The sequence below is a fragment of the Podarcis melisellensis genome (assembly GCF_964234715.1).
Source record: "Podarcis melisellensis genome assembly, chromosome: 1".
NCBI classification, from domain to species: Eukaryota; Metazoa; Chordata; class Lepidosauria; order Squamata; family Lacertidae; genus Podarcis; species Podarcis melisellensis.
In genome coordinates, this window is record NC_138528.1 from 111133028 (window position 1) to 111152548 (window position 19521).

The 19521-nt window shown below is 44.0% G+C and overlaps 1 protein-coding gene across 1 annotated transcript in view; it reads right to left on the reverse strand.

Moving 5' to 3' along the window:
* Positions 1-3146: 3146 nt before the first annotated feature.
* The window catches only part of DNAJC10 (DnaJ heat shock protein family (Hsp40) member C10), a 29534-nt gene continuing 13159 nt past the window's right edge, over positions 3147-19521 (reverse strand). Inside the window, exons 11-23 of the mRNA XM_081917425.1 lie at positions 18394-18483; positions 17269-17382; positions 16712-16826; positions 15192-15319; positions 13075-13191; positions 11710-11811; positions 10621-10776; positions 10264-10397; positions 8374-8427; positions 7815-7962; positions 7089-7208; positions 6744-6857; positions 3147-5295 (exon numbers count right to left, since the gene is read on the reverse strand). Coding sequence (XP_081773551.1) covers positions 5284-5295; positions 6744-6857; positions 7089-7208; positions 7815-7962; positions 8374-8427; positions 10264-10397; positions 10621-10776; positions 11710-11811; positions 13075-13191; positions 15192-15319; positions 16712-16826; positions 17269-17382; positions 18394-18483 — 1404 coding nt within the window. The 3' untranslated portion in view covers positions 3147-5283. The remainder of the gene's footprint in view (positions 5296-6743; positions 6858-7088; positions 7209-7814; positions 7963-8373; positions 8428-10263; positions 10398-10620; positions 10777-11709; positions 11812-13074; positions 13192-15191; positions 15320-16711; positions 16827-17268; positions 17383-18393; positions 18484-19521) is intronic.

Consider the following 19521-nt stretch of genomic DNA (forward strand, 5'->3'; position numbering starts at 1 on the left):
TTTGTAGCTTACTGTGATATGAAGACATAGCCAGTATAGTAAATGCATGATCACTTTTCCATATCTCAGAGCTCAGTCTCTTCTACACGGAACACGCTCACATTTATTTGGGTGCCAGGACTCCAAACCTACCCTTCCCTCTGCTCTAAACAGAGGAGAGGGGCAAACAGCTCTCCATAACCAAGCTTGGCAGTGGCTGACATTGGTGCTTCCCTAGGACTGCTGAAAGGTGGTGCCTTGTCCTGGATATTAGGCAAGTCCTGGTTTTAACTTTTTGAAATATGGCAACCCTATGCTTCCCCCACACCTTGGTGGGACAATTGGTAGAGGGGGCATTTCCACACAATCTTGTTGCCCTGCCTCATATTCTGCTTTTCAAGATGTGGCAGCCATTTTGTGTTACGCTACACCCCTGAAGCAGCCATTTTGTGACGGTGCTCACAGCGCTTCCTCAAAATTTCAAATATCTTTGCCGGTCCCAAAAGGTTGGCTATACACTGTAGGTGCGGCGATAACGGCAAGAAGTAAAAAAACAATTTGTAAAACATTAAAAATGAAAAAGTCTCACAGTCAAGTCTTGTTCCATTAACGTGCCATGTGGTTTGGTGAATGCTTATGTAGCAAAAGGAGGGTTTTAACACACCTGACCCAGGGCAGCAAATCAAAACCTTTGAGCCATCCTATGTCACATACAGTGATATAGAAATTTCTGTCCATGCTGCGTCTTTCTCCTTCAAAGTGTTGGTGCACTTACAAGCCAGGATTCAAAAAGCCTGACCTCTATGCCCTCAAAGTATCACAGGAAGAGCTTTCTAATTCGGGTGACTACAGATACATTGCCAAGGATAAAGATTTGCATGAAATTTGCATATTCCTAATTTACATGTATAGATGTCTATTTAGAAAAGATTATTGTTCTGGAAACAAAAATACATCTCCTAGTGGAGAAGAAAGGGAGGAGACCTGTGAATAGGTGTTAACACCAAGGCCCCTAACTCACCAGACTTTGACCAGACAACCCTTCTGTAAGGTAGGACACATGCCCACCCTATGTGGGTGACTAATGGGTTTTAAATAAGGAATTAAAACCTGGTTTTGGTGAAGGAGGTCAACACAACCATGCTACTTAAAGCTTCAGTGGTCCACATGATGCTGGCAAACCATTTCAAAACCAGCCTTTGCACAGCATTGTTGCAACCAAGGCAAAACGTGATGAACAAATGTAATAAAAACTGTCCTCCTGTACCTGTTTTTGTTGGAAATGCATCAGATGCCTGACTTCAGCAGCACATCTGACTAGAACATCTGCCCCAGGAGTTTGGCTTTGGAGAGCATTTGTCCTTGCACAGAAGGAAGCCTTGGATTTCTTTGGCTGGAAAAACCTGTTGGAGAGGATTGCATTCATTCCTGGATTTCTGCACAGTCTTTGTCTTGAAATGAGCTTCTAAGACAACAGCAATTGCAATGTTTTGGTTGGTTATCTTAACTCTAGAGAAAGAATCAAACACCTCAGTCAGTTCTTTTTAAAGAACATTTTGCTTCTGCTTCCTTAGCAGAATATTTGTGTTTATTTTCATGTTTCAGCTGCCACAGGGATCTGTTTTGGATCTGGATAACTTATGATTCTCTCTCTCTCTCTCTCTCTCTCTCTCTCTCTCTCTCTCTCTCTCTCTCTCTCTGTCTGTCTCTCAATGTAATATGGGAGCAATGGCATTCAGGTTTGCTGGTGTGTTTAAGCCGCACCCCCCCATGCTTAACCCATATGCTTGTAAATAGACTCAAATATGACAAAATGCCAAAGTCTTGCAGTAACCACCTTTTGAAGGAAACCCAACCGAGATAATTGTTGTCTTATCTGGAGAAGTTGGCTGAGCATAACAGTACAGCATTTATTATTATTATTTCTCCTCCTTGCACATTCCCATGTTGACTATAGGAGCTATTATAAACGAATATGGTTCGGGTCCAGTTCCCAAGAGACGACTGTTCCATTTGAAAGTGACTTGTCTCTTCAGCTAGGGAAACTAAAAAGAAAATATTGAATGGGAATCTAATGTAGACATCATTTAACATTGGTTTGCTTTTTTTTTTTGGATGCTAGTTGCTTGTTTAGAGTTTGTTTAGAGATTTGGAAAACGGAATTTAAAGGTCTTGAACCCAGAACCACAACATGAAAGCTTAAGAGGAGGACAATGTACTGGATGAAACCATTTATTACCGTAGTATAAAAGTTCAAGACGTAATTAGACTGCAGTTGAAACTGACACAGCAGCATCTACAGCTGTGATATTTTCAAAAGGAATACTATGTTCCGATCCTATCCACTCCAGTGTTCTTGTATCTGCTAACAGGAAGAACCAGAAGGTTTAGTAACTCCCTGTGTTACTAAATTATAATTCTGATGTTCTTAGCTTTAGAGGGGAGGGGGGAAACAGCTGGTGATTCAGTAACAGAAATGTATTCATAGCTGAGCTAATTACTCTGGGCACTTGAACATGCAGGCTTCACCAAATAATTGTGGTTTATGGAAGTGTCTTTCTGTTGAAAAATACAACCTGTTCTCCACAGGTGCAGAATAATTCTTACATAAACACACAGGAAAAAACTGTAGCCACTCATAAAAGTGAGCGGTTGGAAAGAATATCCACCTTTAAAAAACCCCAAAACAATATTCTAGATGCCCAGTCTTTAGGGAGAGGAAGGTTATTATTCCAAATTCCCAGCATGAGATTTTCAAATAAAAATTGGGGGCAGTACAGTACAGATACAGGGCGAGTCCTGATGCCCCGTGGATACAGAGTACACATGTTCTGAAAAGACTCACCCTGTACTAATACAGAAAAACAATATAAGACATTGGCAAGCGCCAACATTGGTGGGCATGTGTGTGTGTTACATTAGGTTGACTCCTCGAGATGATATATAATGAAGGCATACTCAGGATCTGCCGTATCTCGCCCTAGCCCATCCTTGGTTTGCACTGGAGGGTTGGCACATTCCCTGGAACTGCATGGCTCTCCATCACAGGAAGGTAATTCTAGATCCACTCCAATGTATTTGTTACTTATTAAGGTGACTGCCTCAAGGCCCTCCCCCCACGCCAACCTCATATGGACAATCTAGTGAGAAAACTTAGAAGACTAGCACATTTTTCATGGCGCAAACTTTTCACAGGCACAGTCATCAAATGCACTGTGAAAACTTCTGCCAGTCTTTAATTTGCTTTGGCGCTTTCATCACTGAGCAGAACAATGTTCAGAAGGCACTTGGAATACTGAAAATAGAAAAGAAGAAGAAGAAGAAAACCAGTAGTTATGTTTTACAACTCTGTTCAAAGGGCTGGGAGCAGGCTGGCATCCAAACAGATGAAGCCGGTTGCTCGAAACTGCAGGAGCATCATCTGGTTGGCCACTGTGAGAAGAGGATGCTAAACTAGCTGGGCTCTCTGACTGCATCCAGCAGTTTCTCCTTACGTTTATGCCTCCAACAGTGACTCAAACAACATTTCCTGTGACTCAAATAAAAATAAAAATTGTACTTTTAATTCTGTGGAAAATCGCGATGGTGCAACTCAGCGTCTTATCTGCTTGGATGGGGGAGAAGCTTCGCCTGCATTTTACAATCATGTTTACTAGGAATTGAGTCCGACTGAAATCAACTTAGGTAGTGGGGTAGAAAAGCTGGAGGGGGGAAAAAGCTCATTTACCAGAAGTAAAGTATTGAGCGTCAACTCTGGGAGTGTAGATTTGATTCTGTCCAAACTAAGCCCATTAGAACAAAATATACATCAGGAAGTTTAGTTTGGTCAGAATCAAGAGCACACTTCCAGAGTTAACGCTAAATATCGTACTTTTCCGGGTATAACACCCCCCCTATTTTGGCGGACTCAAAATTAAAAAAATGGGGGGGGGGGAGAGATTCCCCAAAATTATTGAGCTTTATTGGGGGAGGATTGCCAAAAGTTGTTGAGCTTTTTTTGGGGGGGCAGAGTTTTTGAGCTTTTTTTAATTACCGGAAAAAGCGGCAAATCACCCGCCCAATTGCCGCAGCAACAGCCAATCAACATCAGCCCTTGCAGCAGCCACCAATAACATTCTTCAACTCACGGCAGCAACCAATCCCATTGCCCCACAATGCACTACCCATCTATAAGACAACCCCTAATTCTGAACATGATTTTTTAATTTAAAAAACCCCATAGTCTTAAACACCGAAAAGCATGGTACGTCAATTCTCATAAATAAGCCGCCATAGCTGCTAGAGGGCCATGAAAATTTGTGTCTCGGGCTTTTGAGACTCATCTGCCCATGTACTATCTGAAACCAAAGGGCATTGGTTGCCAGGTGTGACATATATTGCCGTTATTTTCAGCTTTCCTACCCCACTGAGGTGGCTAGTGAAGAAAGTCTTGCTTGGGTCGGCTCTCAGCTGCTGCAGTCCATAGCAAGCAATCTTGTGCAAGCACTGCCACCTTCTGGTTACAGTTACCTGTACTTCACAAAATACAAACAGCGGCGCATTGCTCTTCTGAGCATTTGCAGGGTGTTTCCAAAGTCAAAACCTGCGCATGACAGCTTAGCACACGCAACTGGCGGACCGCAAGTGGGGAGCCAACGCAGACATGGCCCATTCCACCCTTTGACTGCCAAGCACTGAAGCGATTGTGCTTGCTCACGACCGTTTGAGCGCTCTTCAAAAGCGGCATAGAAACCGGGACGTAATGCGGAACATTCTAGAATGTAGGTGGGCTAAGAAGAACGGACTTCTTCCAACTCCTATGTTAACACCCAGTGAATTCTGGATAAAGCTCACTAACTACAATAACCAGAGGTAAAATAGTTGTTCAGACCACAGTTTTTCTTCCCATGGGAAGAAAAGAGAGAGAGAGCTGTTTTAGTGTTTCTCTGCTGCTGAGTAGTCTTCAGTTCCACAGGTGGAAATTATAGTGTTCTTTTTCAGCGCAAGAAAAGACTGTTTTGTAGACAAAGGTTGGGAGGATTGAATGGGAGAAGGGGTAGGGGAAAAAGCTACAGTTCCTCCACTACTGATCAAGTCTCAAATCCAAAACCAGAAAAGAAAAGCTCCCAGTGAGCATGTCACTCATGGAACAAGCGTCTCTTCCCCTGTTCCAAATGAGCACTTGGGAAGCTTCGTAACATTCTTGCAGCATTCGAGGAGATAAACGCTGTGTCCACGAAGCCTGATGTTCTCCTTTTTCCTCTTCGCGGAGGCATGATCTAATACTTCCATTGCCACTGCTTCAGTTTGAATTCATTCTGCGGCTCAGAGTTCATCCTGATTGTTGGGAAGGAGCAAAGGGAGGGAGGAAAATAGATAAAAATGATGCAGTAAACTACGGACAAATGTTCCTTTCATGTTTGCGTGAAACAGGTTTCGCCAACCCAAGAGTTTTGGACTGCAATTCCTATCATCCCTGACCACCAGCTGTACAGGATGAGAGTCATAGCCCAACAAAATCTAGACAGCACCAGCTTGGGAGAAGCTGTCATAAAGGATGGTCTTGGGAATATTAGAATAATTTGCCCCCACTGCCATGCAGTGCCAGATAAGCAAGATATTTAATATATTTTCTTGAATAAGGTCTGAACTTTGTACAGTGGTACCACGTGTTGTGTAACCTCCAGGTTACGGAATTTTCAGGTTATGGCTTCGGCAAACCCGGATGTGTATATGTCCAGGTTTCGCTGCTCGCATGTGCAGAAGCGCTCTATCGTGCCGCACATGTGCACAGAAGCGGTGCCTCTAGTTACGGATTTTTTGGGGTGCGCATGGCACCTCGAAACAAATTAAATCCGTAACAAGTGGTACCATAAAGTAAAAGAACCCACCAGTATGGGTATCTCCAAATTCGTTTTACTCCTTTGGATCCAATACCATGACATTGATTCCACCTTTCCTCAAGATGTTGCGGGTGATACTATACTATCAACCATGGAAGAGAGGAGTCAGCTACCAAATACAGTCATACCTCAGAATTCGAACACCTTGTGAGACAAACATTTTGGCTCTGGAACACTGCAAACCCGGAAGTGAGTGTTCCGGTTTGCAAACATTCTTTGGAACTCGAACATCCGTTGTGGCTTCTGTGGCTTCCGATTGGCTGCAGGAGCTTCCTGGAGCCAATCGGAAGCTGCGCCTTGGTACCCAAATGTTTTGGAAGTTGAATGGACTTCCGGAATGGATTCCGTTTGACTTCAGAGTTACGACTGTACCGATATTGCAATTTAGCTACTTGGCTACCACAGCACATTGTCATTCGGCATCAAAACATCTCTTGTCAATTGCAGTGGATCCTTAGGAGCATTTGAAATGCTTCTGTCCCAGCAAACACAAATGCAAGAGAAGGGGTGGTATAGCTGCTGCACACCGAATTTCAGGGGTTGTCTCTGACAGTAGCTTTGTATTTTCATTCTGATAAGGCAGAGGCAACTGACAGTCACTGATTCCCCCTCCCTACCTATTGCCCCCTTCATCCCATATCCCACATACTGTTCCAGATAGTCTCCTTAGTTCTCAGGATCATCTTTTGGGGAGGTGGCACAGAGGGTCACAGTGGGTAGGAGACTTTTTTTTTAATCAGGTGCCCCTGCGTAGCATGATCAGAACCAATCGCAACAAATCCACTGTTGGGTGCAACCCACGAACACAAATAGCCAGAGGAGAAAGATATTAAAATATCTGTGTCAAATTCAACTGTGGGTGTTTGGGTGGGGGGAAATTACCTTGTTTCTGGAAGATTTTTTCCTTTTTTTCTTAATATCCTCTACTTTCTCCATCAGGAGTTCGGCTATGGCTTTTGCATCATGGCTGTCTATGTGCTCCCCAAATGCATTTTTCTTAAAATGAAACAAAAACAAACACAGAGGTAAGGTCTCAGCTGGCGTACCAGATCGAGCTGGTAGACAGTCGCCCAGGACACAAAATTGACCTGCACCTCCATGGACAGTTGTGAGTCCAAAATGACTCCCCAAATACACCCCTTATTGCGTGCATAGCATGTGCTCCATGACATAACTGCACCCCTCCCCGTCTCACAGTTGACACGATGGAGATTTCTGTGCCTTTACCTTTGCTCCTTGGTAAGGATAAAACTTCACTGTTGGATAGGCTCTGATGCCAGCAGATTGACACGTCTGCGCGTAAGCCTGGCAGTCAACTTTCCCAGCTTTCACTTTCCCTTTAACAGCCTTAAAAATTGAGGAGGAGGAGACAGGAGTTAAAACCTATTGGTAAAAAAAGAGGGTCCCCACCCACATCTGCTTCCACGACTGGCAACTAGTTTCACTAGTGAGATGTTCTGAATAAGTGGATGTGAAATCCACAAGGCAGGGGCTGTCAAGGTTTTGAGACCCATGAACCCGTGCACAAGCTGGTTCTGGGCACCAAAGGCCACAACCAAGCACACACAACTTCTTCTATGGGCTACAGTAGAATGTTCCTCTCAAGGCTTAATTTCAGTGGAGGGAGAAAACCCTTCAGGTGACACAGAAGGCCTTACTGGGCATGTGTAGGGCTGCCATACAACCGAGTTTTCCCAGATACGTCCAGGAATCAGGCAGCCATTTTGTGTCTGGGCAGATTTTTGGCGAATCATTCAGAAAATACTAATATTAATCCAAGCGGAAGAAAAACGCTCAACAACTTTCCCCAGATTTTCACTTTGGGGAATATGGCAACCCTAGGCATGTGTGCAGGGGCCACCATGGCTGCAATTCATCGAAAATAGCTCGGGAGGAAAAGGAGAGCACTGAACCGACAGTGACTTGCCACTGCAGGGAAATCAGGCCATTTACCTTAGCTAGGATCTCAAATTCCGGAGCAAAATTTTGGCAAGGGCCACACCAGGGAGCGTAGAAGTCGACGACCCAATGCTCTTTCCCATTCAGAACTTTGTCAGTGAAGCTCTGAGGTGTCAGATCCAGAGACACCCGAGGTAAATACCTTTGAAAAGGGAAAAAGAAAACAAGGGACTTGGGATTTCAGAGTCACACAAACTACTCCTCCCAAAACTAGCGGCCTGTCACCAGGAAAGGTCCTGTTTGTGCCTTCTATTCACTGTTGGCATCAACACCTGAGTGGAGGAAGACCTATTGAATAGGTTCTCCCCTGGTGTCCAAAAATAGGACTGCAAAGGTCTGAAGAGCATTTGGGGGGGGGGCGGGCTTCATGCATACAGCCTTCAATACAATCCGAAAGTGAGGCAGTCAGTGCAACAGCATAGATGGCGGGGATGGCGATGGTGGGGCTCACCTGCATGGCCCTACAGCCCCCTCCATTGATTATTCTATGTGAGTCAGTCCCACCCCCCTGGAAAAAGTACACTGTGAATAATGTTTTGAGGCAAGCACTCACCCTAGCGCCCATCTTCTCAGCGAATGTGCATCTCTGTTCCAGCCGTTGTAGCTACTGTTAAAAACAGAAGTATAAAAATAAAAATAAATCAAAATGGGCAGAAAGAGGCAACACCTCTGTAGTGCACTTTCTGTTCACTGGGTTCACACAGCGCCCACCCAAAGATCATGATATTTAGCTGGGCACTGGATTCTCTATTTCAGCCAACAGATTTCCCCCACACGGGGCAGGATTCAACTCATGGGCACTGCCAGGGGAAGCCCCGCACAAGGACTTCCACTTGCACGATGCCATTTCCCACCCCACGTAACCCCCCCCAAAATAGACTCTGGGTCAGGGGTCAGGGGAACCCCCAGGACAGCGCATAGGCGGAGGAGGAAGAGGAGGGGAGATCCTGCTATCTGGCAAGGTGAAATGCTTGCTCAGGTGGAAGATATGTCATAGCACAACAATGAATTCCATTTCAAATTTGGCATGAAATTTCACGCGTGCTTTCCTTCAGAGGAATAATTCCATTGGCAGGAAATGACATACTGTAACAAAAACGAAACAGCTTTAAAACACCCAAAACCCTGCTGGGTGACAGACCAATATTAGAAGAAATAAAGATGATAGGATATCAATTATCAAATGAGCCCACTGACTATACAGTCGTACCTTGGAACCCTGAATGCCTTGGTATTCAGACGTTTTTGCTCCCGAACGCCACAAACCCAGAGGTGATTGTTCTGGTTTGCGAACGTTCTTTGGAACCAGAACATCCAATGGGGCTTCCGTGGCTTCCAACTGGCTGTAGGAGCTTCCTGCAGCCAATCAGAAGCCACACTTTGGTTTCTGAACATTTTGGAAGTCGAACGGACTTCCAGAACAGTTTCTGTTCGACTTCCATGGTATGACTGTACAGTGGTGCCTCGCCCATTGACAGCTTAGCGGATTAGCGCTATTAGCGGTTTAGCGGCTTTTAGCGATCAGCTGTTAAGCGGTTTATCAGCGGATCAGCTGATAAGCGGCTTAGGAAAAGGGGGGAAAAGGGGGAAAAAACCCAGCAGGAACTCGCAAGACATTTTCGTCTTGCAAAGCAAGCCCATAGGGAAATTCGTTTTGCGAAGCGCCTCCAAAACGGAAAACCCTTTCGTCTAGCGGGTTTTCCGTCTTGCGAGGCGTTCGTGTTGCGGGGCACCACTGTATAGAGAACTACAGTTAATAAGGGGTGGGTCTAAATACTCCTAAACACATATATTATTTGGGTAAACTGAAGACGCAATTGCCCCAGGAGATCAAGAAATGGTTACCCATCTTTTAACTGCAGCCTACATGATTATAGTGTGGAACTGGAAATACTTGGAAACATCTACGTTAAAAATGTGGGTTATATGAATTTGGGATATTGCTTTAAGGGTCAGATGAACAAGTATCCTTAGCGTCAGGCAAGCTAGAAAGGGTGGCGATACTTCTGTTGCTTATTGGAATAACTGGAATGCAAGACAATATTAATTCATACATGCTTTTGGAAGAAATCTAATATTTGTATCAATAACGTTCTCGGGTAAAATGTAATGGTAAATTATTAAATGTAATTGAAAATTTAACAATTCTGGCTATAAATAAAAAAAATCAGGTGAGTAAAAAGACAATTTTAAATAAATGAGTAAAGAACACCTTATGATAATAAAAAATACACCTCTCTAGGTTATAACTTGTACTTTCTAATAGATTAAACCTTAAAAAGGGGAGGGGGGAGAATGATATTTAATTGTCAGATTGTGCCACTGAGGGAACTCCTGATTTAGTCTAGTCTGATTATCAGATCCATAGCACTAGTAAGTCACATAATACGCATGGTTTTCAGTAAGTATTTAAGAACAAATCTAAGCAACTTGCATTACTCACTAGTACTGATAAGATGACGCTGACTTTTGCGGGAAAAGTCTTATTTCAGGATAACCTTGAATGTTTTCTTGATGACAAAGGGAGAAATATTTTTGGCAGTCCACGCTACCAACTGAAACCAGTCCATTCAGCAACTGAAACAGAGAAACAATTATTCAATTAAATCTGCAAAACTTGGTGAAATAAAAGACCCCTCCACTTTTAAAATAAACATCCTGTACTGATAATTGGTATGCATGCTAGGGGTATGTGTGTCTCAATATCTCAAAATGAAAATGAACAAGGAACTAAGCATTTAGTGATCAGATGAGCATGATTGACACTGGGCACTGAAAAGAACTGATTGCTTGGTTTTACCCTGGCCATCCTCTTCCATTCAGGCATTAAGGCTTGGCAAGGACCACACCACGGAGCATAGAAATCAACCATCCAGATTTCGTTAGCCTTCTTTTTCTTCACCAACTCACTGAAGGTCTCGGGTGTGAGAGAAACTACTGACGGGTTCATGAGATCCTAAGACACAGAAAGGAGGAAGGCTCACTTCGTCTGCTCTCAGAATTTATAGAAGGAACAGCTCAAGTTGTGTAAAGTCATTTGCAATTAGTTTATAGTACGCGCACACACACACAATTGCCGTATTTCTGTAACTGCCATCTGTTTTAACTGAGTTGAGAATTTTAAATTGTTGAACCCCAGCGTTCGACCTGCTGATGAAGAACTCCACTTTTGGCTTCAGCTCCAACTACTTTTTGACCCTGTCCATCACCGGCATGTACCCTTCCCAAAGCTCTTGGACAGGGGAAAAAAGGCTCCCCACCCCTGGCTGAAGGCAAGCACTGGGAAAACAAATCAGATACCAAGAATGGCTTACAAATTCATGGGATATGAACAAGTTGACTGAGGTTACGTGACCCAGCTTCTGGAAAGAACCTTTTTCAACTCTACACTATCCTTTCTGAAGTAAAGCGGCCAGAACTGTACATAGTATTCCAAAGTTTTCTTTCCAATTCCTTTCCTGATGTTCCCTAGCATGTAATTTGAAGAAGAAGAAGAGTTTGGATTTGATATTCTGCATTATCACTACCCAAAGGAGTCTCAAAGCGGCTAACATTCTCCTTTCCCTTCCTCCTCCACAAAAAACACTCTGTGAGGTGAGTGAGGCTGAGAGACTTCAGAGAAGTGTGACTGGCCCAAGGTCACCCAGCAGCTGCATGTGGAGGAGCAGGGACGCGAACCCAGTTCACCAGATTACGAGTCCACCGCTCTTAACCACTACACCACACTGGGTCTCTTTTTCACAGCTGCCACATACAGGGTTGAAACCTTCTTCGAGCTATCCGCTATGGTCAGTATGGTAGGTTTCCTTCAACCTTCCATTCAGGAACTCAAACACCAAAAGACAACTTTTAGTGAAGCAACAGAAAATTCACAAAATTCAACAATTACCTCAATAAACTCCAGGATCTGCTCAGAAGAGTGATGCCCCTCATATTCGTGAGTGTGAGACTGGTTGAATACCACCGTTGTTGGGTAAGCTCTAATGTTGTGCTGCGAAAGATCAAGATGAAAACATCTTCAGAAATCATAGGGAGAGATCCCCCTTTTAAGCCTCAACTGATTTCTGCCTTTTCATTCAGTACCTGGGCAGGTGAAGTTCTCAGGGCTGAAACCTGAGGGCAGATCCATAGCCTACATACAAAGCACATCCAAGGCACATTTCAGGCTATCATGACTTCCCACCCGCTGGAAAGAATTTTGAGAACCATATCTCCAATACACAGCTCCCTTAACAAACTACAGTTCACAGGATTTTTTGATGGAAGCCATGTGTGTTCAATGCGCTTTAAATGTATCGTGTGGATCTGCCCTTCAAAGGAAACCTCCGTTACTCCAATACAGTGGCGTAGTGTGGGTTGTCAGCACCGGGGGCAAGGCAAGTAATTTGCGCCCCCTAACCCGTGGATTTGCGCCCCCTAACCCTAACTCCCAGATGTTGCGCCCGGTGTGGCCGGCCCCCCCTGCACCCCCATGCTACGTCACTGCTCCAATAATTGCAACCCCCCCCCCCACAAACCTCTGCGGTATAGAGAAGGCCTGTGCAGCATAACAATGAGAGGAATGCTGGCTAGTGTTTTTAAGTTAAAAGTTGTACAGATTTCTGTTTCCTGTAATACAGTGATAATGGGCTGTATCTAATGTTAGTCATACTCAGAGTAGGTCCACTGAAATTAATAGGCAGGACTAATTTTAGGCCCATTAATTTCAATTATTCTGATCCGAGCAAATATAGCATCCTATAGTTTTTAATTCTTCTAAAGTGCCTTGCACTCATTTTTTTATAGGTATAAAGAGGTGAAATATAATATGATGCAAGGAAGGAATCCTCTCAGCTTTTTAGATCTCAAAACTCAGGGCTTTACTTTAAAAATAAGTCAGGTTTCTGGTAGGCTTTCCATACAATGGTATCTGAAAATCTAGTTCTTTTTGTGTCTCTTTAAACAGTGTCATGCCAGTCTTCTAAGTCAGATCAAATTCCATGCCTTCTTCCTATTCTATGAACTTTTATTTGCAAGACTCCCAAGTTCATGGAGTTTCATTTCTGTGAGAGCTGAAAAGTATGCAGGAGTTAAAGAGGCTTACAAAAAAAGTTAACATGACTTACAGGTGCCATAAGCCGGCGCACACAGTGGGGATTTTGTATGAATTGCGGTCCAATTAATTTTCATCACTTTGACTGCAAAACATTTGGGCTATCACTTTTCAAAACAAAGCTATGTTTATGTGGGGGAAATATTTAAATTTGCAGTTTACCATGTTGCAAATCCCTTCATGAACTGTACAGTCTAGTGTGCCAAATTTCAGTTGACCATAGAGTTGCTTTGATGCTTTCCTCAGTTCCGGCAGCAAAGCTCGACAAGGGGGGCACCACTGAAGAGAGAGAGAGGAAAAACAACAACCACCAAATATAAATTTCTCACCAAATACAGTAAATTATTTCTTACTCTCAGATATTAGACACTGATAGAACATTTCCTGTGGTTCCCAGAAGGGTGTCCTGGGATCTATCTCTTCATCCCCAGAGAAGGAAGCACCAAAAGGGGTTTGCCCTTGCTAATTTCCCCCACTGTGAGGGCAGACACCTCCAATCCCTTGCCACTCAGCTGGTGATCTGACAGTGGTATTGTCAAAAGGGGTGTGTGCTAGGGGCTGGATCCAAAAACAGGGGTAAGGGGAAGTATACCAGCCCTGGAGATGACATAGTGATTTCCCTTCCTACTGGGACCAATAGGAGGAAAAGTTTGGGTGGGAAACACATCAGCCCACAAAAGAAGATGAAAACCCCATGGAGAAACACCAACAGCCCACCTTCTGCCTTGCCGGTGTGAGCCCAGCAGATTGGGGGGCTGGGTGGTTTCTGCACTTCCAAGATTCTCCCCACAACCCTGGTAGGAGAGCTATATATTATCTTCTCCCCATAACAAATGATAAACCATTTTCTGACTAAAATGATATGATGAATGACAACTGTTCACAAGCTTATGCTGCAGACAGATGTAGGGTAAATGCCAACGTGGCCTTCCTAATTACGTGAGCAGTTTGGAATTTCCCAAAGAGGTTGTGAGCTCTTTCCATTGAGTTTTTCTAAAGAGATGGAACAGGTAGCTCTTGGGGATGCCTTAGATACAGGACACATGGTCTTGCAGCAAGGCGCTGATGATAGCCATCTTCAAATATTTAAAGGGCTTTCAAGAGGGAGAGGGCTTGTTTTCTCATGTCCGGACTGGAGGAGCCAAATCAATTGCTTCAAGTTACAAGAAAGGAGATTCCAACAAAAGATTAGGAAGAACTTTCTGATGGCAAAAGCTGTTCCAACAGGGGAACAGACTCCACTGTCTGTTGTGGACTCTCCTTCCTTGGAGTTTTTTAAGCAGAGGTTGGATGGCCATGCATCATGGATGCTTTAGTTGAGAGTCCCGCAATACAGGTGGGGTTTTTTGGACTAGATGACCCTCACTCCAACTCTACAATTCTATGGTTCTATGGTTGGTGATGTCTTCCATTGTATCCCTTCCTCCTCCAATTCTAAGTGCCCTCTGCTAACCAGGTTAAAGCCGGAAACACTGCTGTTGCAAAAAACTGTGGAATGAAATTTCTACATGCCAGCCTAGAATTGGACTGGTCATGTTGTCCAGATGCCTGATTATCGTCTACCAAAGCAACTACTCTATTCCAAACTTAGAAGTGGAAAGCGTAATGTTGGTGGTCAACAAGAGAGGTTTAAAGACTCTCTCAAGGCAAATCTTTAAAAAATGTAGTACAGTATAAACACAGGCAACTGGGAAACACTGGCCTGCAGGCACTCCAATTGGAGAGCAGCCTTTACCAAAGGCGTCATGGACTTTGAAGATGCTCAAACTCAGGACGCAAGGGAGAAATGTGCTAAGAGGAAGGCATGCTTGGCAAACCCTCACCATTATCAACTCCCTCCCAGAAACCTATACCCCCACTGTGGAAGGACGTGTGGATCCAGAATTGGCCTCCACAGTCACTTACAGACTCACTGTTAAGGCCATGTTCATGGAAGACAATCTCACTCGGCTACGAGTGATCGCCAAAGAAAAAGAAGCTTTGAAAATTCTTTCACGGTTATAATAAGACAGTGGGAGGAACTGCTACATTGTGAGGATGGACTTCTACTCAAGCAACAGGACTTCTCCGTCTCTCTTCCCTCAGCCCATTCCCCCCCCCCAAAAAAATCTGCTCCAGAACGTCCCCCAACCCTTTGGAACAAATTCTGAAGGTGCACTGGAGATTGCAAGGCAAGGAAAGAAGGAAGGTGAAGTCCTTTTGTTCCATTCACAGCCAAATAGTTTTGGATGCAACACAGCCTACATCTCTATGGGAGAACGAGGTGCTGCAATAGTTACAGGTGCAAAGAAGTCAACAAGCCATGGTTCCTTCTCCTTGCCAGGAAAATTCTGAGGCCCAAGAGTGACGACATGGGAATTCACGCTTTCCTTGGCAAAAGCCACTATGTCGTACAGAATCTTCTTTCCTTCAAAAGAAAAAGAAAACAAAGCATTCGTGAGGATTGGCTCCCTATTATTTGCTAAAGTAGAATGGAAAATAAGGGGAGGGAAAGAACCAAAAAATGTATTTATTTTTCAGTCCAGTTTAATAGGCAATAGGGTTGCTGCATCCAACTAAGTCATCCTTGGACTTAGACCCATTGAACTCACCACAGATTTCAGTAGGATGACTTTGCTGGGATTCAACCCAAAGGGCTGACTGAGTTTTACAAGATCCTTCCCCTCCCAAATGAGGCTTGGTATGTTTAAGTGGCAGTCAGCCATGTCAGATATTAATCACTCATACTTCAGAAATTCACAAGGATGATCACAATAGAAGTCAGCACTCTTTGTGAAAGGCAGAGGAGGATTTATTTCTTTACGAATTCATGAGCCACTCTGCATTTAAAGAACACCCAAGCAGTGTATAAAAACAGACTACAAATCACAAAGCAATGTTAAAAACGTGAAGCTAGCAAGTATCAAAATTCTAGCAGCAAAGTGGGAGGAAAATAAAGGAAACATCGGGGGCGGGAAGTCAGCTTTGAAACTTATATAACATTTGTATTAATTTGTATCAATTTGGTCATAATTTGTTTTGTTTTGTTTTGAACTATGGAAAACCAATAAAAATAACTGGCCAAAAACCCCAACCAAAATTCTAGCTCTGGAAAAATGAAAGAGCAAAACTCCCACAGGGCAAAGCAAGGTAATTTGTTTGAAATTGATCAGAGTTGTACAGTGGTACATCGGTTTGCGAACGAAATCCATTCCGGAAGCCCGTTCACCTTCCAAAATGTTCGAAAACTGAGGCGCGGCTAGCCATTGGTTGCAAGAGCTTCTTGCACTCAGCAGAAACCGCGTCACACATTTGGGTTCCGAAAAATGTTCAAAAACGGAAGCATTTACTTCCGGGTTTTTGGCCTTCAGAGGCCGAACAGTACAATAACGGAGGTGTTTGGTAACTGAGGTTCCACTGTGTAAGCAAGCATCCTTCAGACTAAAAGCGTATCTAAGGGGCAGACATTACATAACAAACTCTCCATTCCTAAAATAAAATAAAGGGAGCCTTGGGAAGCTAGGATTTTGAGTGGTTTCCCTGCCTCAAAATGTCACTTTCCAAGCTGTTTTGGTGGGGGGGAAGGGTTGGGAAGAAGGAGTGCTTGGGAGTTTAAAAATGACTGGTATGTGTGTGGGGGGGGGTCAGCCCCCCGCTCCCATTCCTCTGCTTACACAGCCACCTGGTACTGCTTTTCATGTGTGTGTATGCGACTTAGATGCAGATGTTTGAAACTTGTAGCAACTCCCTAAGGAAGATGCATTTACAGGCACCAGAATATTGTTACATCCTGTAACTTTTCTACGCAAGAGTCGCTTACCGTGGTGAATTTCATAGTCGTTTATTCCCCTTCCTTTAAAGACTACGATGCACGGCTGATAAACGTACAGATCATTACAAACGTTTGGGGCAGAAAGGCAGTCAAACTTGCCAACCTGTGAAATGAAAAGCCATTTGTTTGTTACAACCCTAGGATAATTTATCCATTAAATATCACAAATACACACTTCTTGCATTGCATTTAAGGGGTTCATGAATGCTATTAAGTCTGTCTATTTTTTCCCATTGAAACAAAAATATAGCAACGTGGGTTAGGTCAGTGATGTGATATTTGTGGCCCTCCAGAGGTTGCTGGACTCCAGACTCCCATCAGCACCAGCCAGCACTGTTGTATTCCAACATCTGCATTCCAACATCTGTAATGCCACAAGTGTCCCAACAATGGCCTAGCCAGAAGGATGAGGTCTCAAGTGAAAGGAGACTATGTAGCTCTGCAGGTTGGGGGGAAGATATTGAGCCTAATAATATTCTTTTGAGGCAAGTCCCCTGCTCCACCCCACCCATGTCCATCCATTTTACAGGTTCTCCTTATCTCACCTGAATATTTTCTGCTTTAAGGAGGTAACTTAGTTTTTTAAGGTTATGGTCATCTGACTTGCCAGTCTCACCAAACTGAAAGAAGATCAGCCATCGGTGATGGGCAAGGTGATCCTTAAAAAGGGAGGAGAAAAAGAAATTAAGAGGTAAAGACAAATCCATCCATCTGTTAGAAGAATAAGAAACTGGCTTGCTCAAAGCTCTATAGAACTGCAGATTTTAGTCAAAATCAAGCAAGAAAAGAGAGAGGGATCAAATGGATTCTTTGATTTTGCCCCAATTCAAGTTGCTGAACTTCAGAATACAGTTGTACCTCGGAACGGAATCCGTTCCGGAAGTCAAACAGACTTCCAAAATGTCCAGGAACCAAGCCATGGCTTCCAATTGGCTGCCGGAGCTTCCTGTAGCCAATCAGAAGCTGCGGAAGCCGCAACGGATGTTCGGGTTCCAAAGAACGTTTGCAAACTGGGACAATCACTTCTGGGTTTGCAGCGTTCGGGAGCCAAAACGTTCGTCTCACAAGGCGTTCCGACTTACGAGGTACGACTGTACTTGGGATGGTGCAAAACAACACTGACGTTTTGCTAAAGAACTCTGTGTTATATCCCAGAAGACACTCATGGCAAGATTGTGGTGAAATCAGAAACTAAAATATAATATATATGTACACACACACACACACACACACACACAAACAAACAAACAAACACTGTGCCTTGTGGGACATATTTGGCAGAAGAAAAGGCTGAGGAGTAAACCCTACACAAATCCAGAGTGTAGTCCCTAATATGTTTGGATGGCACCTTGCACAGCTCCTGCAGCCAAGCTGGTGCCAAACATATTGCTCTGCTTTCTTTTGGACCACATCAGTGAGGCCAGAGTGTGTGTGTTTGTGTGTGTGTCTTGTACTCTGGACAGCCCAGCACCTCCACACCCACTGCCACGCTTATGCCCCGGAGAGGTCACTTTGGTGCTGCTAATGCAGCAAAAACAATGTGGGAGGCAGCAGTTGCGAGTTACCAGTCTCTTGCAGCTATATTTGGAGGACTATGGTTTCCTTTCTCCTGTTCTGAACCAAGGCTCAGCATGACACCCAAATGCAGTCAAGATGAGAACACTCTTTACCTGTAAGGAAGATGCTGAGATCATTTGAAAATCTGGAAGGTGCTGCATGACTTCCAAATATATCTCTCTTGCGTCCAAAGTGTTCAGGAACTAGAGAGACACGGAAATCTCCACGTGAGTTTTATCCTTTCTTGTGTTATATTTATAATACACTGCTTTATCCCCTACATACCCAACAGATCAGCGCACTCTGCAGGAGAGGGAATCCTGCATAAACCATCCTACCAGGAGCTCTGTTTTCCCTGATGTTAGAATCAGGCCTTTAGTGTAGTGGCACCTACCCTGTGGAACTCCCTCCCACTGCACATCAAACAAGCATCTTCGCTGTCATCTTTTTGGTGCCTGCGAAAGAGATTCCTCTTTCCACAAGCCTTCTGAAATCTTTCCCCCAATTGGAACTGGGATTTGAACTGATTCCATTCATGTGGGCACTGTTTGCTGCTCTAAACTGTTTCTCTATTTCTGATTGTTTTTCAAAGGAATGTTTTATCTGTGCAGTTGTTTTAGCTGTATATAAACTGCTTCATATATGCTGTTATATTGTACATCACTTTGGGGTGCTTCACGGGGGAAGTGATCAATAAATGAAATCAATAACAGAATTCCAGAAGCTTATCTCTGGGCTACCGTGGATGGCTTTGGAGGACGGCTTAAAAAGGCGGAAGGAGTGCACAGACAAGGAGCAGGAGGATTATATCCTCATCGAGCCCAGTCTATTTCCGTCACTCTCCTATCCCTCAAAGCATCTCGTGCGCTGCCTGAAATGACCCTGGGTAGGAGGGAAGTCTAGAAACAGCAGAGCTGCTGCCAGCTACATGTTCCTTCTCATCTGCACCTTCAAAAGGTTTCAGTACTAGAACAACCAGCACCGCTCAAGATCTCCCCTAGAAGATGCCTGTTGCTGGCTCCAAGAAGAGGAAGGTCTCTTTTCCCATTCGCTTTATGAGTTAACGTGGGTTATTCAGAGCTCCTTTTGGTGACCTGGAGCAGTCTTGTGTCACAGCCTGGAGTTGGCCAACTTTGAACCCAAAGGCAGAACAAGACTTACTCTATGGCTGTGAGCCTCCAAGCATCTTAAACTCCAAAGCACCATACCAACAGTCCTGAAAATGTACCACTGCAGAAACT